The sequence below is a fragment of the Urocitellus parryii genome, chromosome 13 (assembly GCF_045843805.1).
Source record: "Urocitellus parryii isolate mUroPar1 chromosome 13, mUroPar1.hap1, whole genome shotgun sequence".
Lineage (NCBI taxonomy): Eukaryota > Metazoa > Chordata > Mammalia > Rodentia > Sciuridae > Urocitellus > Urocitellus parryii.
This window is the reverse complement of record NC_135543.1, coordinates 19,440,344-19,459,755: the sequence shown is the minus strand read 5'-3', so window position 1 is coordinate 19,459,755 and position 19,412 is coordinate 19,440,344. Positions and strand designations below refer to the sequence as shown.

The following is a 19,412-nucleotide window of genomic DNA, read 5'->3' as shown; positions in this document are numbered from 1 at the left end:
AGGCTAATCGACCATGTGATGCCTCCATCCCTAGGACTAATTAAATATGCACATCCAAGGAGATCAGAAGTATAAACTTCTAGAGTCTTTATGGTTGTGAGAGTAGAATGTAAGGCCCCTTTTCGCTCTGTGAAGCAGTTAAACACAAGAGGAAAGACCACAAAAATCAGAGGAAAAATCATAAATGTGGACATGAGGAGAACAAAATGTGCAAACTGGGACAGAAAGAGAAGTGAGGCAAGCACCACTTGCACCAGGACTGGCCAGGTCCTTTTGCATTGGTAGATTTGAGGTCCAGACATTTTTTTTTTAACACTAAATCACTGCACAAGGGACTTGAGCCCCATCTGATTTGCACCCCCAAACTAATTCATAACCAAGACTCTTCTGTTTCACTTAATGGTAGACTTAAATTCCTAAGTGGATTCTGGGCTGTGGTAATTTTTCAGTCTATAAACAGTCATTTGAGTTGCTTCCTTAGGATAAATAGATTTCTTTTTAGGAGGGATGAGAGTACCTGGAAAATACAAAGTCTTTCCTTTGCATGCTCCACGGCAGGTCAAAGTTGACATGGAAATGCCCATATGTGATGCATACAAGCTACTCCAAAGTCACTGAGTGGCCCTGTCCTCTGATGAATATCTTAGAAAAGCTCAGAGAACCAAAACAGGAAAAGGAACCACAGCTGAAATCCTGTCACTTGAATAGATTGTGTGTCCTTACCAAAAGAAACTGAGGCTATGATAAGGAAAGCACAGATTGAAATACAATAAACAAGAGGACAATGACAAAGAGGATCTAGAGGGCTTCCAAAGGTAACCTGACTGTCAGGTCTCCATCAGAAAAACATACAACAGTAAGAATAATGGGAATGTGCCGAGACTGCATTTATTTGCAGAGTCCTGTGCACACCCATGAGAAGACAGAGCTGAGGTTTCGCACAGGAGCCCTGTTCCCCCCATCCCTGCAAAAGTCCACCTTACCAAACGCTCATGTGGATGCAGGCTGCAGTAGCTGCTAGACTGTGGAATATGAGAAGAATTGCCCAACATGCCTCCGTAGCCAGGCTGACTCATCCCACTGGAGGAGCTCCAAGGGTCACTGCTGTGATGGCCATCTGTAAAGAACAAAGGAAACCATGACTTTTCTGAGGCATTCAGCCTTGCCTTATAGAATAGGGGTTTTTCATATACTTGAAAATGACCGCCTGTTGTGTATTCATCTTGGTGTTGGTTAGCTAATTACATCAGAAGACAGTCATCATTATTTTCACCCCCGAGAGGCTCTGCATTATCAAACAAACAGAAACATTTCACAAAGTTAGTGCTCTTAGTAAGAGCTCAACTGTAAAAGAGCATGTTTCTACAGCAGCATTACGTTAAGTCAGCAAGGTAATGAATGCTGGAGAAACATTTCTTACAAATCTCTGACCAATGCCCCCAACTTTTTTTTTTTTTTAATAAAAATCAACTACAAAATTAAATTGCTCCTGAACTTTGAGGTAAAAATAAAATACTTGAGACATTATAGAGATGGTACGTTTACAAGTTTTAAAAGCCTACAATGAAATAAGTAAAAAAAAAAAAAAAGCATCTGATTGAAAAGGTTTGATTTTATTTTTGTAACATTCATAATAGAATTGATATTATAATTATATTATGATATGTAGGGAAGAGGACTCTAGGTTATGGTTGTTTTTATTGTTATAGAGGTATACAGCTGTCTTCAACCTTTAGTAGCAATTCAAAGAGTAGAATCATATCATGAGGTAGATACGATGCTATAGAGAATTTTGAGAACCCCTGGATTTTACAAAATTATTTATAAGTTAAGAAGAGGTTTCAACTAAATGCCGAATGTAGAAGAGAATTAGATGTGTGCAAATTAATTGTGCTTATCATTCGGCGGTAGGGAGAGAGAACATGGGAAGAGTAGATGAACTTTAGACAGGGCAGAGGGGTGGGAGGGGAAGGGAGGAGATATGGGGTTAGAAATGATAGTGGAATGTGATGATCATCATTATCCAAAGTACATGTATGAAGACGCGAATTGGTGTGAATATACTTTGCATACAACCAGAGATATGAAAAATTGTGCTCTATATGTGTAATAAGAATTGTAATGCATTCCGTTGTTATATATAAATAAAAAAATTAACAAAAAGGAGGTTTCAAACTATATGGCAACTATGTGAATATCTTTTACAATGAAATTAATCTTTTGTGAACACCAGATTAAGAACAGTCCTACAGATTCTTTCCATTCCCTGACCTTATACATGGTTTCTATTCTTTCAATAGTTAAACAAAAATTATTAAGTGCTGGATATAGACCAGGAAATCAGCTGGGTACTAAATGGATAGCAAGAATTGGTTCTCAGAAATATGGTTATTTCCCCATAACATTTTATTTAACAAATCCTTTTAAAAATTTAGGTAATAGGCAAGTTAAGTCTGATAATGTATTTCATGAAGCTGATTTTCACTGAGTGTTTAAACCCAGAAGTTTGAATCTTAGGATGGGACAAGTTTCAGAACAGACAGGAAGAGATGGTAGATTTCTTTCTTCAAGAACCAAGAAGCAAAATCCTGTCTGTGATTTTTGACAACTTTTAGAGTTTTAATGAGGAGATGGAAATTAAAGTTAAAAATAAAGAGGCCACAGTAGTAAGTTTAAAATATGCCTTAGACAATCTCCGAATATCTTTTGCCTTAATTGCATAATTTTAACCACTAAATTCTCAGGGTACCATTGCATCCCTCTATTGAAGGAAGCTGGTGTGAGACAGGATCACGCGTGATGCCACCTTTCCTGATTTGTCATATAAAACACAGGAATTTTAAGGAGTTATCATTCAATGTGCTTTAGACGGAGTCCTCAGATTACAGAAGTTTAAATGTCACCCTAAATTCAAATATGAAGTTGAAGACCACTAACATTTTAAATAGAAGGCACATTTGACAAATAAATTGAGAATATATGTCATTGAATAAGAGCCTTTTGAAACATTCTGACAGTGTGATGCATGGGGGCAGTACATTCAGGATTGTTAACGCAGAATGTTCTACTCAGTGCAGACTTATATAAATACACATTTTACATAAATTATGCTTTTCACAGTAAATTAATATTTATCACATCCCATGATCTTGGCATAATGTTGTTTTGAAGAATAGAATTAGATGCGTGCAAATTAATTGTGCTCATCATAAATGTCAACTCAGTTTTCTGTTGTTTTTTTTGGGGGGGGTGGGTGTTCATATGCAGAAGAACAAATTTGCTCCCCACATTTTGTGTGGGTTGCTACGAAAAGGCACCTCCTGTTTCGATCTACCTGGACTCCCCTACAACATGCATAGTTCAAGCAAGACACTTTTCAGGCAGATCAAAGAAATCTGTCACTTTCCTCAATGAAAATCTACTTGGAGTGATGAATCCCTGAGTTGACACCTGTGAGCACCTGTAGCTCAATTTCTCCCACGCTTACAGAGAGAGGAGCTGATCAGAGGTAGCTGCTGTTTGTAGCTAAAAGTGGTGAGCCCTTTGTCATGACCAACCTGCTGTGCCTCTTTGAGAGTTTCAACTAGGATGGATCTTGAAGACCAAGGATCCTCATGAACATGAGAATCCATTATTGTGTGGAGCAAATTCTCTCTATTCCCAAGAGACCCATTTCATTCAATTTTATAGATTTTCCACGGAACCTCACATGTGAACTAGCCATCTAAGAAAGCGAACACTCTGAAGGGAAAGAAGATAAGTCCCCTTTCATCAGGAAGATTTTGAGAGTGCTCACTGTTATCTGTGTGAGATATCATGCTGTTCCCCTGGAACATTCTGCTCCAACTACATTCTCGTTCTCTTCCTGTGACTTGGCACTTCTTGGAGTAGCATAAAGAGGGATGTCCCGTGGCACTTCAGCAAGACACACTCTAAATACAGTGCTCCTACCCAGGCAAAAAAGTTAAGTTTCTGCATACAGGGCTGCTTGGTAAACTCTGTATCTAAATTCAGGGTAAGTTGGCAACAAGATCATTACATTTTGAAAATAAGCATCATGGGCAAAATCAGGGATGGAGCCCTGAGCTGCATCCTCTGAACCGTCCATTCTTAGAGTAGCTGCTGTCATTTTAACCACCTTAGTCTTTCCAAGGCAGCAGAAAGGAGCCTTCTACAGGGGCAATAAATATACTCTGGGGGACACAACACCCATCTGCTTTTCATTAAATAGACTGGACAAGTAGAAGAACAAATATGGTTTACTGACCATGAAGCTACATTTTTCTACATTTGCTGTCTGGCCCCTCAAAAGTTGGGCCTTACATCCAAAATGAGTTAGCATGTTGGGATTGAGTTTCACCTTAAGTGTTCACATCACCTTTAAATGGAATTAAAAGGTGGTTTTAATCCCGACTAAATCTAGGATGCTCAAAACAGAGACTAAGCTGAAACACTTTGAACTACACAACCAGCGTGGGGATGGTGAAAATGCTGAAATGGTCCATCTTGTAATTCCAACGGCAGCCTCAGCGCTGAATGAGGCAGACTCACTTTACCTCCACTCATTAGTGCTCAGGAAGTTACAGCCTCAAAAACAAAAAAAGTCTTATAAATAAGTTTTGGTTAATTAATTCACTTTGAAGTAATTCAGTCCTAAGAAGTTCCATTTGTCTCCCCACTTGTCTGGGTTCTGTTTAGTCCCATTCACTACATCTGAAAACCCTTTGGATTCCCCCGGGATGCAGAAGGGCCTTACCTTGCATGAAGAAGGAGCTAGGGAAAGTGCTGGCTGCTGGCTTTGAGGAAGGGTAGCCTGGCGAGTCCCTATTGTAGTCGGCAGTGCTTGCTGATGGAGCATAGACCTGAGGAAGGAGAACCAAATGAATGTTGCTTTCTGCATTGACCAAAGCATCTCCACATCCACTGTTTGATAAGAAGCAGGCTCAAAATGTTAATTTCTGACCTTATCCAGTCTAAGACCGATCAAAACCCCAGAAAAGCTGCCCCTTTCAAATATAGGAGGCGGGGGCGGGGGAATGTTCAGTAAATTTGTGTGAACAGAAAATAACCAGGTATGAGATTTTCCAGTCACAGACCACAATAGTGTCAACCATGTGGAGCTGTAAACATACTATGTAAGACCCCTGGGGTAGTCCTGAGTCTAAGCATCTCTGCTTTCTAAACACAGATGGCCCATGAGCACATGAAAGGTAAAAGCAGAAAGATATGCACCCAATCCAGCTTCTCCGAAAAGACAGAGCACAACTTTCAATTAAAAATTTCACTGGGGGAGGGGAATGAGGACAGGGAGGGGGGGGGGGGAACACAAATGAAGCATCCGGACCACAGAAAGCGATAAATCTATCTTGGACTATTAAATTCCCATAGTGTCAGCTTTTTTGCAGAGATGCATGAAAAAGGCTATTTTTTTTTTTTAAAGCCTGGATCTAGACAAGACCACCAACAATCTGAGTGTACACAGGAAGAAGGGGGCCTCTTCCTTAGTGCTTATTGTATTTGTGTGTACCATAAACTTTAAAAGCGAGCCAAAAATCTCATTTACTTCCATTCGTTTACTAATACTCAGGAGACTTGGGGAACTAGTTTTTATAAAAATAGCCTGTGTGTATTTTCTTGTTTATGTTTCTTTCAAACAGGACACCATATTAGAAGAGCGTTAATTCATAAGGTATAGTTTAACTATCAACTGGTTTTCCTTGCCTTTCTTTGCTCTCTCTCTCTCTCTCCTCTCCCCCTGTCTTCTTTCTCTCTGTGTGTGTTTACTTATTTATTTTTAATCCCCATTTTCTTTCACTCTCCAAGTTTCTCTCTCCAGATTGTCGGAAAGACTGAAACCCTGTCATCCTCCTTATGAAAATGGATACCTTCCTGCCTCCATTTTGAAGCAGACAGTGGCTCACAAAATTGGCACTGAGCCTACAGTGACGGTCACAGAGAAAGAAAAAGGAATTCACCAATAAAAAGGTAACTGCCGGGTTACCCAAAAAATAATTCCCATGTCTTTTTTACAGTACACACCGAATAAACACCCAAAGAAAAATTATATAATTGATCTCAGAACGCCATGAATCACAAACTAAGCATTAATACAGGGTTTAGAGTTTCACAAAGGGTAGGACCATAGAGACAGATGTGGGAAAACATGCACATACACCCATACATCAAATAAATGCTACAGGCCCCACAGTGTCCTTGAAAATTGGGAGGTCCTAGAGATTAAACAAAACAAAAATAAACCGGAGAGAGCCACTCACCCTTTGGAAAACAAGGATTTTTTTTTCCCCCTAAATCATAGAGGGATTTAAGCACCGTATTTCATAAGATTTTATTTTATAATTTTCTTCCCATTCTAAATGTAAAAATAGCAATTCTCTTTTATTTCCACAGTGATCACAATAAGGGGAAAAACATTTTTCAAGTGTCTTTAAGAAACAAAGACTAAGATGGAGGGCAGGAATCCAAAAACAAATCAACAACCTAAGTTCTGTCAAGTCAGTCCCAGTATTTTCTGGAGAAAAACATGAGTGACTAACGGCAGTTTGGGAAGTATGACTACATGTATTTAGAGGTCCTCAGAGAAGGCTCAAGGACGAAACAAATATCGCCTTCTAGGAAAAGGGCGAACTGAAAATTAAATCATCTCACTCCAAAGCCAGAATGAGCAGAATCTCACTATGACTATCAACCTGCCATTATCCCGACACACATTTGGCCACCGAGGTCTGACACAAGCACCACACATGATTCCCAAAATTTCAGAAATCATTATATATTTACTACAAAACTGAAAATAAACTTATACTATTAAAAGTTACCTTATATTTTAAAACGATAGAAAATAATTCTTTTAACATACAGTTTAACCTTAATGAAACATTATACTACATTTTCCTTAAACATCAGTATTATTAGGCGAACACTTTTTGTTGACACCTAAAAAGGTCCAACTAACTTTTCCAATTTTGGTAGAATTGCTTGACATTTTGGGGATGGATGAATGGATGGAAGGAAGGAAGGAACGAAGGAAGGAAGATGTGTCATTAATTTTAGTCATTTAAAAAGAGTCTACTTTGACTATAAATTAGGATCAAGCTCAAATATCTAAGGGTAAGAGCACTTACCCCAAATTCATAAATACTGCCTGAGTGGAAAGAATAGCTAAGTGGTGGAAAAGGTTAGCATACACTGCATGATGCAGTTTCTGGTTTTCTGGCATCGCAGCCAGCTGAAGACTTTTTAGATCACATGGATTAAGGTTGTTATAGAGGAAATGGACCTTTGTTTATCATTTCTAAATGTGCACTTTGTGCATAACTGATTTCTTTAATAATAATTTACAGGTCAGGTAATGTTATTGCTTTTGTCTTCATAGATTTCATCTTTGTATCTAAGCATTTATTTCTAAGGTAAGCTCTATTTTTATTTATAAAGATAAATATTGCATAGAACTATAATTTTTTTTGAAAGTAAACAGAACCAATGAATTTACTTATTCGAATGTCTATTTTAAACTTCAGAAAACTCCACAGTGGAATTGTCAAAGCAACTTGCTCAAGATGAGCAACGTGCTAAAAGTACATCACTATCTACTGTTCTTTATTTTCCATTATTTGATGGGTACTTTCTTTCAAGTTGGTGGCAGAGATAAAAATGATATTTAAGTAAACACAGAGATTATAATGTTCATACTTCGGCCTATCTTTAATCTTTTAATTTTTAATAACCAGGATAACCAGTGAGCTGCTTTATTATTTCCTACTTCACTCAATGATTTTGCCAATTTCTCAAACAAAAGACTTCAAAGCAGAGCTTTCAATAAAGTTTTTAATAGTGATATTAAATTCAAATAAGAAAAGCTCAGATCTATCTGGTTCTCATTATTATTCTGCTGGGTTTATACACCGATTACCAAACAATTGGCATTGTTTTCAATATCTAATATCAGAAAATCAGTCCAATTTGAAATTAAATAAAAATCTCAACTCTAATTCGACATGTTGAAATGACCCCATGATGAAAAGTGATAAAAACCCAAACTTCCCTTCCAGCAAGGTGGCTCAGTTCAAGGTGACAACTGGCCTTCAGACTCTTCCTACAAGAGTAACTGAAGAAGCGTGAAATGTTGTTGCCCAATTGGAAATGGGCTGTGTTGGCCAAAGCTCACTGGGCACAGCTCTTTTGCTGAACTATTTGTTCAGTAAAAGCCTCATGGAACACTAACTGCACAGTGTACTTCATATTAAATGGTAGCACCATTGTCTTTCCTCTTATGATCCTGGATTTAAAACAAAATTGTATGTATACAGAAATGGTGAACTTAACAAAGCTCTCTAGAGAACACTAAACCTTGAACTGATAGAGGTAAAACAAAAACTTCTTCCCTTGACAGATTAAATTCTTTGCTGTCATTGGCAAATACTGTCATGGTGCATTAGCCGTTCCATTCCACATTCCTAACTCTTCCTACTCCAGTCATCAGAGAAACAACAGTGTGGTAAGGTCTTCCAAAGAGAACTTTAGTCTATTAGAAAAGTAGAAAACCAAGCAGGCACATGAACCATGAAGGAGTGTGTCTCCTGCCCCTTCCCCTCCACAATTATAATGATCTTGACCTCTCAGTCTCATTTATGGAGATTTAAAAATAAAATGGTTGACATTTGTTTAGGGAACTTGGGGGAAGAGCTTTTGTGATAGACGTTGCACATACATTATTTCTAATCTTCACAGAAACCACACAAGCTGACATTTTTAATAGAGTTGTTTGTAATTTACAAGGCTGCAGTATGGCAGAGAAGTGAAATAAACCACCCTGGGTTAGACTGTGAGTTCTACCACTTATTAGGAAGGTGACCTTGGACCTGTTGCTTTTAACGTCTCTGGTCTTCAGATGTCTACCTGTAAAATGGGGACAACAATGTCTGCTAGGCAAAGTTCTTGTAAGAATTAAATGGTGGAATATATAAAGCAACTCAGATGATTCTAGAATGGTACCTGGCACGTACTAAGCATGCAACAAACATGAGGCACTACTGTTAAGGTCATGCTACTGATTTTTATTAATTGGACAAATGTGACTCAGGAAGTTCATTAAGAATCTTTTAGATGACAATGCAGGAGATCTGATCTGGCTATCAAACCTATTTTTTTCTATTATAAAACAATTCCTTGCTCTTCAAAGGTAAATAAGATAGTCTTAAAAATCAACACGAAGAGATTACTTTCTCTGTATTTTATAAAAATAAAGTGTCATAAGGAATGTCAATGGTGAAACCAAGTTTGTTTTAAGTAACCTCCTTCCTAAAGGGGAAACTGTATTCTGAGGGATAGGGTGAAGGGGCTTCAGACCACGGATCATGAGGAGTGTCACTAGGAGGGACTGGGTGATGATGACCATGGTATTCTACAGTGAATCTTACCATTCTTTAACATAACTACCCCCTGGAGATTCTGCAAGTACCATCTGAATATAATTTCCAGGAGAATTAGAATAACTGAAACATTGCAATCGAGGCATTCAGACCCTTGCAGAGAGTTACTAAGTAGAAAATAGTAAAGCAGAGCACACTCTACAGTAATTTTTTTAGAATATGAGGAGTGTCATTCTTTTCAGGAAGAAGCAAGGATGGCTCCAAGGCCGTGAGACCTCGACATTTAGAAAAGTTGGGATGAACACCAACTGTTCTATGTGACCATGTTAAAGCTATATTGCAGGCTGACCCACATAGCAAAGGGCAGATATACTTGAAGAGTCAGCCTCCAGACAGAGGATAAAAGATTCAGCAAGACAGTAGAAATATCCCAGCTCTGGATTCACAACAACTGGGTTCAAATTCCACCTGTCACAATTCATTGTGAGGATCTAACAAATCAATTTATTTCCCACAGTCTCAGTTTCCTCATTTGTCAAATGGCCAGTAAACAGTACTAATATTTATATCTTATAAGGTTTACCCATTGCTAATAATTATTTTTAACAAAGTAGAATATATCCAATAAACTTAGTAATCTGTGGTTATTTGAATTAAACTTAAGGAAAATGAAACCAATTTAAACATTCAGGCCCCCAGTCACTGGCTATGTTTCAACTTCTCAACAGCCACATGCAGCCAGTGGTTGCCATACTGGACATTAGTAGAGAATGCCACCACCGTCTTAACAAGTTCAAATGGACAGCTTTAGCAGAGAGTCTCTGAGGAGTCCCTGGGCATGTTTGCAGTCCACTGTCAGAACAGATATCACAATAATACCAGCTCATTTAAGACTTGCTGTCTCTTTGGCTAGGAAAGTAGAAACTTTGCAGGCGGGCTAACTGGACAAGAAAATTCTAGGTATCTCTAGGATCTGGCACACAACTGGTGTGCAACAATTGTGGATTTTAAGCAACAACAGGATATTGAGTCTTTGTTTTATTTATTATTTTTAGAGTCACATCTACTATTGTCTATTTCTTATTATAACCATCTGTTTAAATGCTTGCAAGTTGCGCCAAGTGATACACCATGGGAGAATATCTGTGACCCCAACTACGTAGCACAGAAAACTAAGAACTCTGGAACTGTGACTCCACCCACGGTTCCTACTGGTCCTACAGGGAATTACAGTTAGACAAGTTATGGCTTTTTTGAGACAAAAAAAAGAGTTGAACAGATTTTTAACATTTTCCGGTGTGTTTTCACATTATCAGTTTTGGTCCCTCTATTTCATACTTTCTCTTTATTTGTACTAATTTTTTCTTTTTATTAATTCTGTAAATCAGTTCTTTTAAAGATACCCCTTCCTCTTTACATGCTACTTCTACATCTGCCTTCCTCTGTCCTGTCTCCTGGATTCCAAAGTAAAACAAAGTCAACCTCATTTTGTAAAAGAATAAAGTTAGAGGATTCACCCAGGGGCATGCAGAGTACAGGCTCCTGACTCCTCAATATAAAGATTTCCAATGGTCAGCAAAATGGTAAGAAAGGGGAATAAAAAGAATTCAAGTTACACAGTTGAACAGAAAGGTGTAAAGGCAGTTAAAGATGTTCAAAGACATATACCAGTCCGAGAATGCAAAAACGCAAAAGTAAAATCAAATTCAAGCAATAAAGATCAATCACCTAATATATTCTCAGCATACGTTATCAAGTCAAGGAATATTAATTAATTAAAGGAATATTCTTCCTCTACTTCCCAGGGATTGTTAAAGCCAATCTGCATCATTATCACATAAACAGAAACTATGGAGATAACGCAAGTGCATGCAGTATGTCAACAAACAGATATTTATCATAAATGGCAAATTTTCATAGGTGTAGGCAGCTTAAATTGTAATGTTTTTATTTCTAGTTAAACCACTTGGAGCTTTTATAGGTATTATCAAATAGTACTAAGTGCCCTAAAACAATAAGAATATTGTTCCTAAACTCTGTTTAGGGGAAGTCTAGGGGGGAAAAAAAAGAATATTTCACAACTATCTAAACATGTGTAAAATATACATTCATCATGTTCATGTTCATACATTACACCTACTAATTGAGCAAAATTCTTTTTTCATATATTTTTGTGATATTTTTATCACAAAAAAATATATGATCCCCCACACAATTTCCTGCACGTATTAATATATTTAGAACACAAATCACTGCAAACAATCATCCATACACTGCATCACAAGAAAGAGAATTTTGCCTCCTTCCAAATATCAGTTCATAATCCATTCATGAGTAAAGAAAACCTACAGTGAATTGCTGTCAAGAGTTTTCTCCCCTTCTTATCCACCAAATTTCTTTTCATGTTAAGAAGTAGGAAAATGTAAAAAATTGGATTGCCTTCTTTTGTATCTTTATGGATCAAATGACAAAAATGAAAGAAGTCAAGAGGGTCCCAAAGAAGGTGGCAAGAGGGAAGAGAAGTGGGGACCCCAGAGAGCCACAGATCACAGATGGACAGACGGCAGCCCAGGGCTCCTCTACCCATGCACTTGGCCTTTGCAAACCGCGATAGGAAAGGAAAGAAGGCCTGGCGCTGGAGTGTGTGTGTGTGTTCTCGCGCAAAGCTCACCAGGTGCTGCGGAAAAACCTGGCGTTCTTCATGGCCAGCTCTCTCTTGCTCTTTCTCCTTTTCAAATGCAAAGGCCAAGGTATCCTTCCTATTTTTTTTTTTTTTAATATAGGTAGCTATTGGGACTTTTTCTAATTTCTAAACTGGACTTCAAACTCTAAATAAATAAAAATGAGTGGGGGTGTAGCTTTGTACATATATGGAAATTCACAAGGAAGGGGGAAAAAAAGACCCTGCTTTAACTAAAAAGACAAACTTAAGACCAAGTACCGCTAACTAAGATAATGATAATATTGCATGTTGGTAGTGGCCCATTATATTGGAAGTATTTTCAAGGTGTTATCCCTGAGGCAGCAGGAGAAATGCAGTAGGCTCGTCCCACTACACTGCAGAGTTACAGACCATTGGAGAGTTTAAGTGTTTTCAAATATTATCTCACTGAATTTCTACAGCCATCCCAGTGAGGTATATAGGAAAACAAAAGCTTAGCATGCTCCACAACAGCAAAAGGACCTGTCCCAATGCCTATCGTGCCCCAGTTCAGAGATGGCAGGACAAAATGATGACAATAATAAGCATAGCTAATATGGCAAATTGTAACATACATGAAGTTTGACTTTACATTGTGTTTCATTATCATCCCAATTCTACAGCTAAGGAATATGAGGCACAGAAAGATGAGGTAACAACTTAGGTGCTCAAAGTCACACAGCTAATAAAGTGGCAAAGTTGAGATGCAAGATCATGTCCTCTTGTTTCAGAACTTGACCTTTTAACCGCTACCACAGCATCTTAAGAATTGTCTCCAGGTTGCTTGTTTATGGACTCCTACCCCAACCTAGCTTTTCAGAGTCCTAGGTCCCATTGAGCAGCCAAGGTCCTGGCCATTTAGCAGCCAAGGGCAAGTAAAGGAGAAGGCGGTTTTGATCAAAGAGAAGAACACAAGATGATCTTGGTAAGAACAGCACAGTGTAGTCTGCCACAAGAAGCAGAATCATTCATCTGTCTTCCAGTCATAAAGTTGTACAAAAAAGAAGTATTAATACATTTGGTTAATAGTCCCAGAGACAAAGAGGCTAAGTAATCTGTGGAGAGCTGCAGTGGGGTTTTGTGGTGAAACCAGACTCACGACAAAATACCAGAACACCAGGCTGATTAAAAACCATCCTATTATTATCTGAAGTATTAAAGTGAAGTGTGAACGTAGCCTCGTCCGTGTACTAGCCTCTGGCTCCAAATGTTTTTTTATTTTTACACCTGCATTTCTCTTGCTCTTGGCACTAAGTGAGCAGACACTGTGTGTTTGCTATTATATTCAACTGGTATATCACAGGAATGCCCACTGCCAACATCATGAGTACCTTGGCCCTAGCTGAAAGTGCCTTAAACTGATTAAGTTACACCTGGCTAGAGATCTCTTGAAACACTTAATTGCACGAAATTGGGTCCAGGTGAATCCTGACTTCTCCCTAGTTCCATTCCTTATGTTACTTATTCCCAGGGGAGCTGGCTTCATCACCAGGCTCAGGATTGGCAGAGATAAGGGACTGTGGATGCTAAGCACATCACAACTCTTTAATATGTTCTAAACACCTAACGAAGTTGTTTCCCAACTTCTATTTATTGAATGCTCATCAGAAATTAAAGGAAACATCGAGAAGAACCTGATGTGTTATTTCTATTAGTGATCTCAAATCTTAAACACATATAATTATTTATATCTCTATTTACACTTACAGATCAAATTCATGGCTTTCAAATATGTCTAATAGATGATTTCCCATTGCAATGCTTTTTTTTTTTTTATTCCACCCTTGGCAGCTCATCGTTAGCTGTGTTTACAGGACAACTACTGTTGCATTAGGAGGTACTGGAACATCAAAATTGGTTGTATCTGCAATAAATAGCTTTGTGACCTCAGAAGACACCTGTTCTATGGATTCAAAGAGGGCAGCAAAGTCTTCCTGCTGGAAAGACAATTTCTATGTCTGTACCATAAAGAGAGGAATTGACTTGAAGTTCACTCCCATGTCGATTATCCAGTGAACCCGAAGAGGGCCTGCTAAGGCTCGATAGTCTCAGAAACAATAAGGTTAAAAAAAATAGTGAAAAAAAAAAGTGCAGGTGTGCTTGGGCGTATGTGCATGTAGGGCCCAGCACGGAGCAGGCTCAGTTACTGAGTGCATGCAAGCATGACTGAGCAAAGAGCACGCACAAGGTGCATGGCAGAGTGAGGACAACATCATAACTCGTGAGACAGATAAGCATTTGTTTGTTCTGCCAAAATAGATTTTACAGCACTTCACTTCTCTACGTGTTCAGGGTTGAGCTTTCCTTAGAAGACGGAGGCAATTATCCAGAATGGACCACCTATAAGAATTCCAAGTGTACCTCTCCAACCCTTTTCCCTTGGAGCCCAAGTCCCTAGATTGATGGCTGAAGGCTAGGGCTGACAGCCCCACTGCACATTAACAGGTAGATTTTGCAAAAGGGTTATAAGATCAAATAAGTTTGGGCATCATGGGGTAAAAAAAAAAAAAAAATGAATTCCACTGCTGCAGACCTCAGTCAAGGTACATGACTATGCAAACCTGAACAATTTTCCATGGCCACCAAGCCACTTTACAAAACACCTTGACTGCTCCCCCATCTTTGGGAAGTGTTGTCAGGGTTTGTTGGCAGCCACTGCACTGCAATGCCACCAGGCTCAGATGTCCTCCCCAAAATGAGCTTTCAGAAAGAATGAGAGGAAAGTGCAGAAGGTATGAGGGAACCCGACAGTGTTACAGAAGGGAAACAGTGCAAAAGAAAGAGGCTAATTACTCTATAGCTTGACCTTGTGCAATCCTAGATGTACTATTTCTCCAATCCCAAGAGTCCTCACTACTGTGTGTGTGTAGAGCAGGCACAAACAGCCAGAGCCTTCATTCCTAGGCACCCATGCCTTCCCCAAAAGCAAGAGGCATCCTGAAGAAAGTTGTGCAGAAAGTCCCTTTAGAGAAGAGACCAAAGAAGGAAAAGGCATTGTGTACATGTGCAAGAATGTAATGACAAATCCCACTATTACGCATAATTATATCATACTAATAAAAACATACAAAAGAGAAACCACGGTGAGCCCAAGATTCTAAGAAATATTGAAGACATGAACACTGAACAAACTGGTTATAAAAGTGGCTCTGTTCTCTACATTCTTGGACCTTACTGAATAAAACGAAATTTGAAGCTGGTGGTGCACATCTATAATCCCAGAGGCTCAGAAGCTGAGGCAGGAGGATCTTGAGTTCAAGGCCAGCCTCAGCAACTTAGAGAGGCCCTAAGCAACTCAGTGAGACCCTGTCTCTAAGTAAAATAATAATAAAAAAAAGGTGGGGATGTGGCTCAGTGACTAAGTGCCCCTGATACCAAAAACAAAACAAAACAAAACAAAAAAATATGAAATTTGATAAAGTTCTATGACTGATCAATATAAAGGGTTAAATCACAAAGACTTATTTTTTTTAAATATCACTTTGAGGTAGTTATCTATCCAAGTAGTCAACCATCCCACCCACCTTGTACATTAAGAAAAATGAGATGAGAGAGGGTAAAGTTCTTCCTTTCCCAATAGTCACAGGGCTGGATGAGGCCAGGGGTGGGGTTGCTTTCTAGGTCTTTTCACTCCAAACCCCAGGTCAGAAGTGTCACTGCTTGATGGAAATATCTTTCCAAGTCACCTGCAGCCTAAGGAATGTGGAGTTCAACTTTTCATATCAGCAAATGGTATTTGCTGATGCTAAGTTATAAATGAACTCAATCCTGTTCTATAAAGCACCAGACTTAACTCTGGGTGCTTCAAACAGATGCCTTCCTCTTCTGCTTACCAAGAGAGTTGTTATGAACAGTGAGTTTCCAATCTGGTGAAGTTCTGAACAGGAATCTCTGCCATGGCATGCTGCAAAATTATTGCCCCATCTCCCCTTTCAGAAAGCTGAAAAAAAGTATGAATTATCTTTTTTCTGTCAAAACATATGGCCCTAAGTACTTTCAACTGAAAACAAAAGCATGAAATAATTACCAAATGTATGACTCTGTGGCACAGATTGAAATGGAAAAAAAAATAGTAAGTATGCAAATTGTCAACATCTATGTCCAATCTCTGCTTGTTGCCCAACCAAATGCCCACTCCTTCCCCTATGTCCACAGAATCTTCTAGGTAAAATCAACCAGCAATATTTCACTGATTTAACTCATAACAGAGCTTCTAGCTAGCTCAAGGCCAGGTGCCTTAGCACATTTTTATTTAAAAAAAAGAAACAAGGGCAGAGAGATTTAAGTTGTACAATAAGCAAAACGAAATGTATGAATGTGAGGAGTATATTGTATAAATGGTACGTGCAAATGAAATGGAAAGGGAATTATCCCATTAGGATAGGGTTATTAAATTTTTTTTTCTTAAAGGAGAGGAATTGATTAAGAAAGGCAATAATATTTCTGAAATGAGACTATGCAACAGAAGAAAAAGGATCAACAATAATGCGTTAGCTCGTGTCTTCAAACACATTTAAATTATAATTGACTTTTTCTAATATTTAAATTTCAGGCATTTTCTTCATTTGATCTGTTTTCTTAACTTTAAAGATATAAGGATTGACGACTAGCTACATTAAATATATGTAGGTATAATAAGGAAGGTATAAATAAATGTCAATCACAATTTCTTGAACAATTAAAAAATGATGGTAAGAATGTCCCTTTGATTTTGTTCTAAGAAATGGAACTTTTGATAAGTGACTACTTTATTCAAAATATTTCAGTTTTCAAAACAGAAATGTAAATCCAGATGACTGCTTAATAGGAAGAGAAGGGAAACAGTTTAACAATCTCAAAGTTGATGAGATTAATAAGAAAATGTTTTTTACAACAAGTGAAACATAGCAGTTTCACATGATAAAAGGCTCAGGACAAATTCTGCCCCCTGCCCCCAGGCCTTCTTTGATAAACTAGTATCTAGAGAGAACTTTGGAGAAATATACAGAGGGGTTAAAACAAACAAGGGTATTTCCTGTTTTCTTTTTCCTGTTGGAAAAAAAAAAATCTCTTTAAACAGAAAGTCCTTTCTTTATATTAGAAAATGTCAGGTCCTCTGTCATTTGCTTATCAACAGATGACAGAAAGAAATGGATGTATATGTTTGCATATAGTGTGCATAAACATGTTTGTGTGTATAACATTAACATTAAAGGTTGAAAAAACACAGTGGCTGGGAGATCGGAGAGACCTGCTTAGTGGGAAGGAAGTTTCCCTTCGGGTGCTGAACATGTCTTGGAATCAGACAGATGTGGTGGCAGTTGCTCAACACTGCAAATGTACCAAACACCACTGAACTGTTCACTTCATAACGGTGAATTTTATATTATTTAAATTTCACCTCCACTAAACAAAACAAAGTAACATGTAGTAGGAACCCCATAATGTAGTTGCTGTGCCTAACAAGAAACACCAGTGAGACCCAATTTACAGAGAAACAGCATCCCAGGAGTGAGAGGGCAGATGATGGGCCATATTTCTCTAGCGGTAGAACTTGTCATCATTGCTAGATGGAAAATTGAGGTAAATAATGTAGCTATTGTTAGGAGTTGAGGCTGCCTCTCCACTGAAATATAAACTGCCTTCACCACAGTTACTCATGTTCTCTTTGTTAGCCAACTCGATGTTCTTCATTCTACCCAGAAAATGAACCTATGATGTTCCTCATTGCCAAAATGTCTTACAGGGCTCAACGGCTATGGATAATGGTCCCTAATGGACTCTTTAAAGAACAAGAGACCACAATTCTGTATTTGATGCTACCACTCATGACCTGACCCTAGACAGGTTGTTTAGCCTTTTTCCCAACCACATGCTATTCACTGGGAAAACATAGGATCACAGCCTGTGCCACGACAAGAAGATGATATGCTGAGAAAATACCTTTAAAAGGTAGGTCTCTTATTTGCACAGCATGTCCAGCACCCTAATGATGCTGAAAATAACATTTCATAGCGACGTGTCTTGACTTGCTTTAACAGAAAACTTCTGGATATGTAGATAACCTATTTAGCTCTGTTCTCCCACAAGTCCAAAAAGGAATCTGTACTTGTCATATAATGTTGAGAAGAAATATGGACCAAAAAACTTTCAGAAAAAGATGAATTCAATTAGTCTTAATGGAATGTATTTCATTTGCTAAGCTTTCTCAAAACTTTATTTTTAAAAGTTCATATCTTTTATGAATTATACAGGTCTTATCCCCCATAGACCACAACAGTCTCCTTAGGGGCAGAAGTGGTGGCTTAGAGTACGTCCAATGGAATGGCCCGCCCACACACAGTAGGTAGCCAATCAAAATTTATTAAATGAATACAGGAAGCAACCAAAGTAAAAAAAGAACCAATCATTTCCTTCACTTACAAAGTTTATGCAGCAGATTTTTAGTTCTGAAGAGCTTTACAGAAGTATATTTCATGTGTGTCTCTTTAGAGAAACCATCCTCTGAATTATGAATGGTTTCCTCAGGGTATTGCACATGGGGGTGAACCTCTGGCCTTATAGGAAGAAGATGTCACTTGGAGAAAACCCAGATGTGAAAGAGATCATGCTGCAATTCCACAGTTGTCTAGAACTGGATGTGCAGAATTTTCCAAGGAGCTCATTCATGGAGATTGGCAAATCTCTCTAACTTGCTATATTCCTAATATCTGCCACTCCATTTCTGTGGCCAGAGTTTTGCCACAACAGAATACAATCCCCAAACTGCAGTCATCACTTAGAAGACTTTTTTTTTTTTTTGCTAATTCCTCCTGTGCCATCACAGAGGTGTTCGTGTCCTGTTTTATCTGGTTGGCCTGGGCTATGCCTTTGCCCCTAGTGTGTGTCAAGCTTGAGCTTTATGTGTGGTCTGTTTTTCAAGTATATTATAATTCTTGGGGGTGGGGAGCATGTTTCTCATTCTTCTTTCCATCACTATGTGTGGTAAATAAGATGTTCGTGCTCCAACCATGATAATGATGACAATGATGATAGAAAATCATCTTGTCATGCCTGTTCTCACTTCTTTACCACCCTCCATACCCACTACTTCAATGAAACTGCTCAAGAGATCCTGTTGCTGCAGCCAAATGACACTTTTTATCTCTCAGCAACATCTGACACTGTGGACTGTTTCCTCCTTCTAGTTAGATTTGCTTTCCTTGGCTTCTGCGACTCTATGTTTTCTTGGTCCTCCTATCCCTCTGGACTTTTAAATTTAATTAGTTCTTGGGCATACCCGTTTGAAAAGCTCCTCCTTCCACTCATGATAAAATCTGAACTCCTTAACAGGGCACACAGGC

The 19,412-nt window shown here is 38.5% G+C and overlaps 1 protein-coding gene across 21 annotated transcripts in view; it reads right to left on the bottom strand.

Annotated features, from left to right (window-relative positions):
* Tcf4 (transcription factor 4) overlaps positions 1-19,412 on the bottom strand; it is a 346,839-nt gene that overhangs the window by 50,357 nt on the left and 277,070 nt on the right. For all 21 annotated transcript variants that reach the window (XM_077792343.1, XM_077792352.1, XM_077792344.1 and 18 more), the window contains 2 exons: positions 4,757-4,862; positions 984-1,117 (listed from right to left, as the gene is read on the bottom strand). In XM_077792343.1, the coding sequence (XP_077648469.1) occupies positions 984-1,117; positions 4,757-4,862 (240 nt within the window). The remainder of the gene's footprint in view (positions 1-983; positions 1,118-4,756; positions 4,863-19,412) is intronic.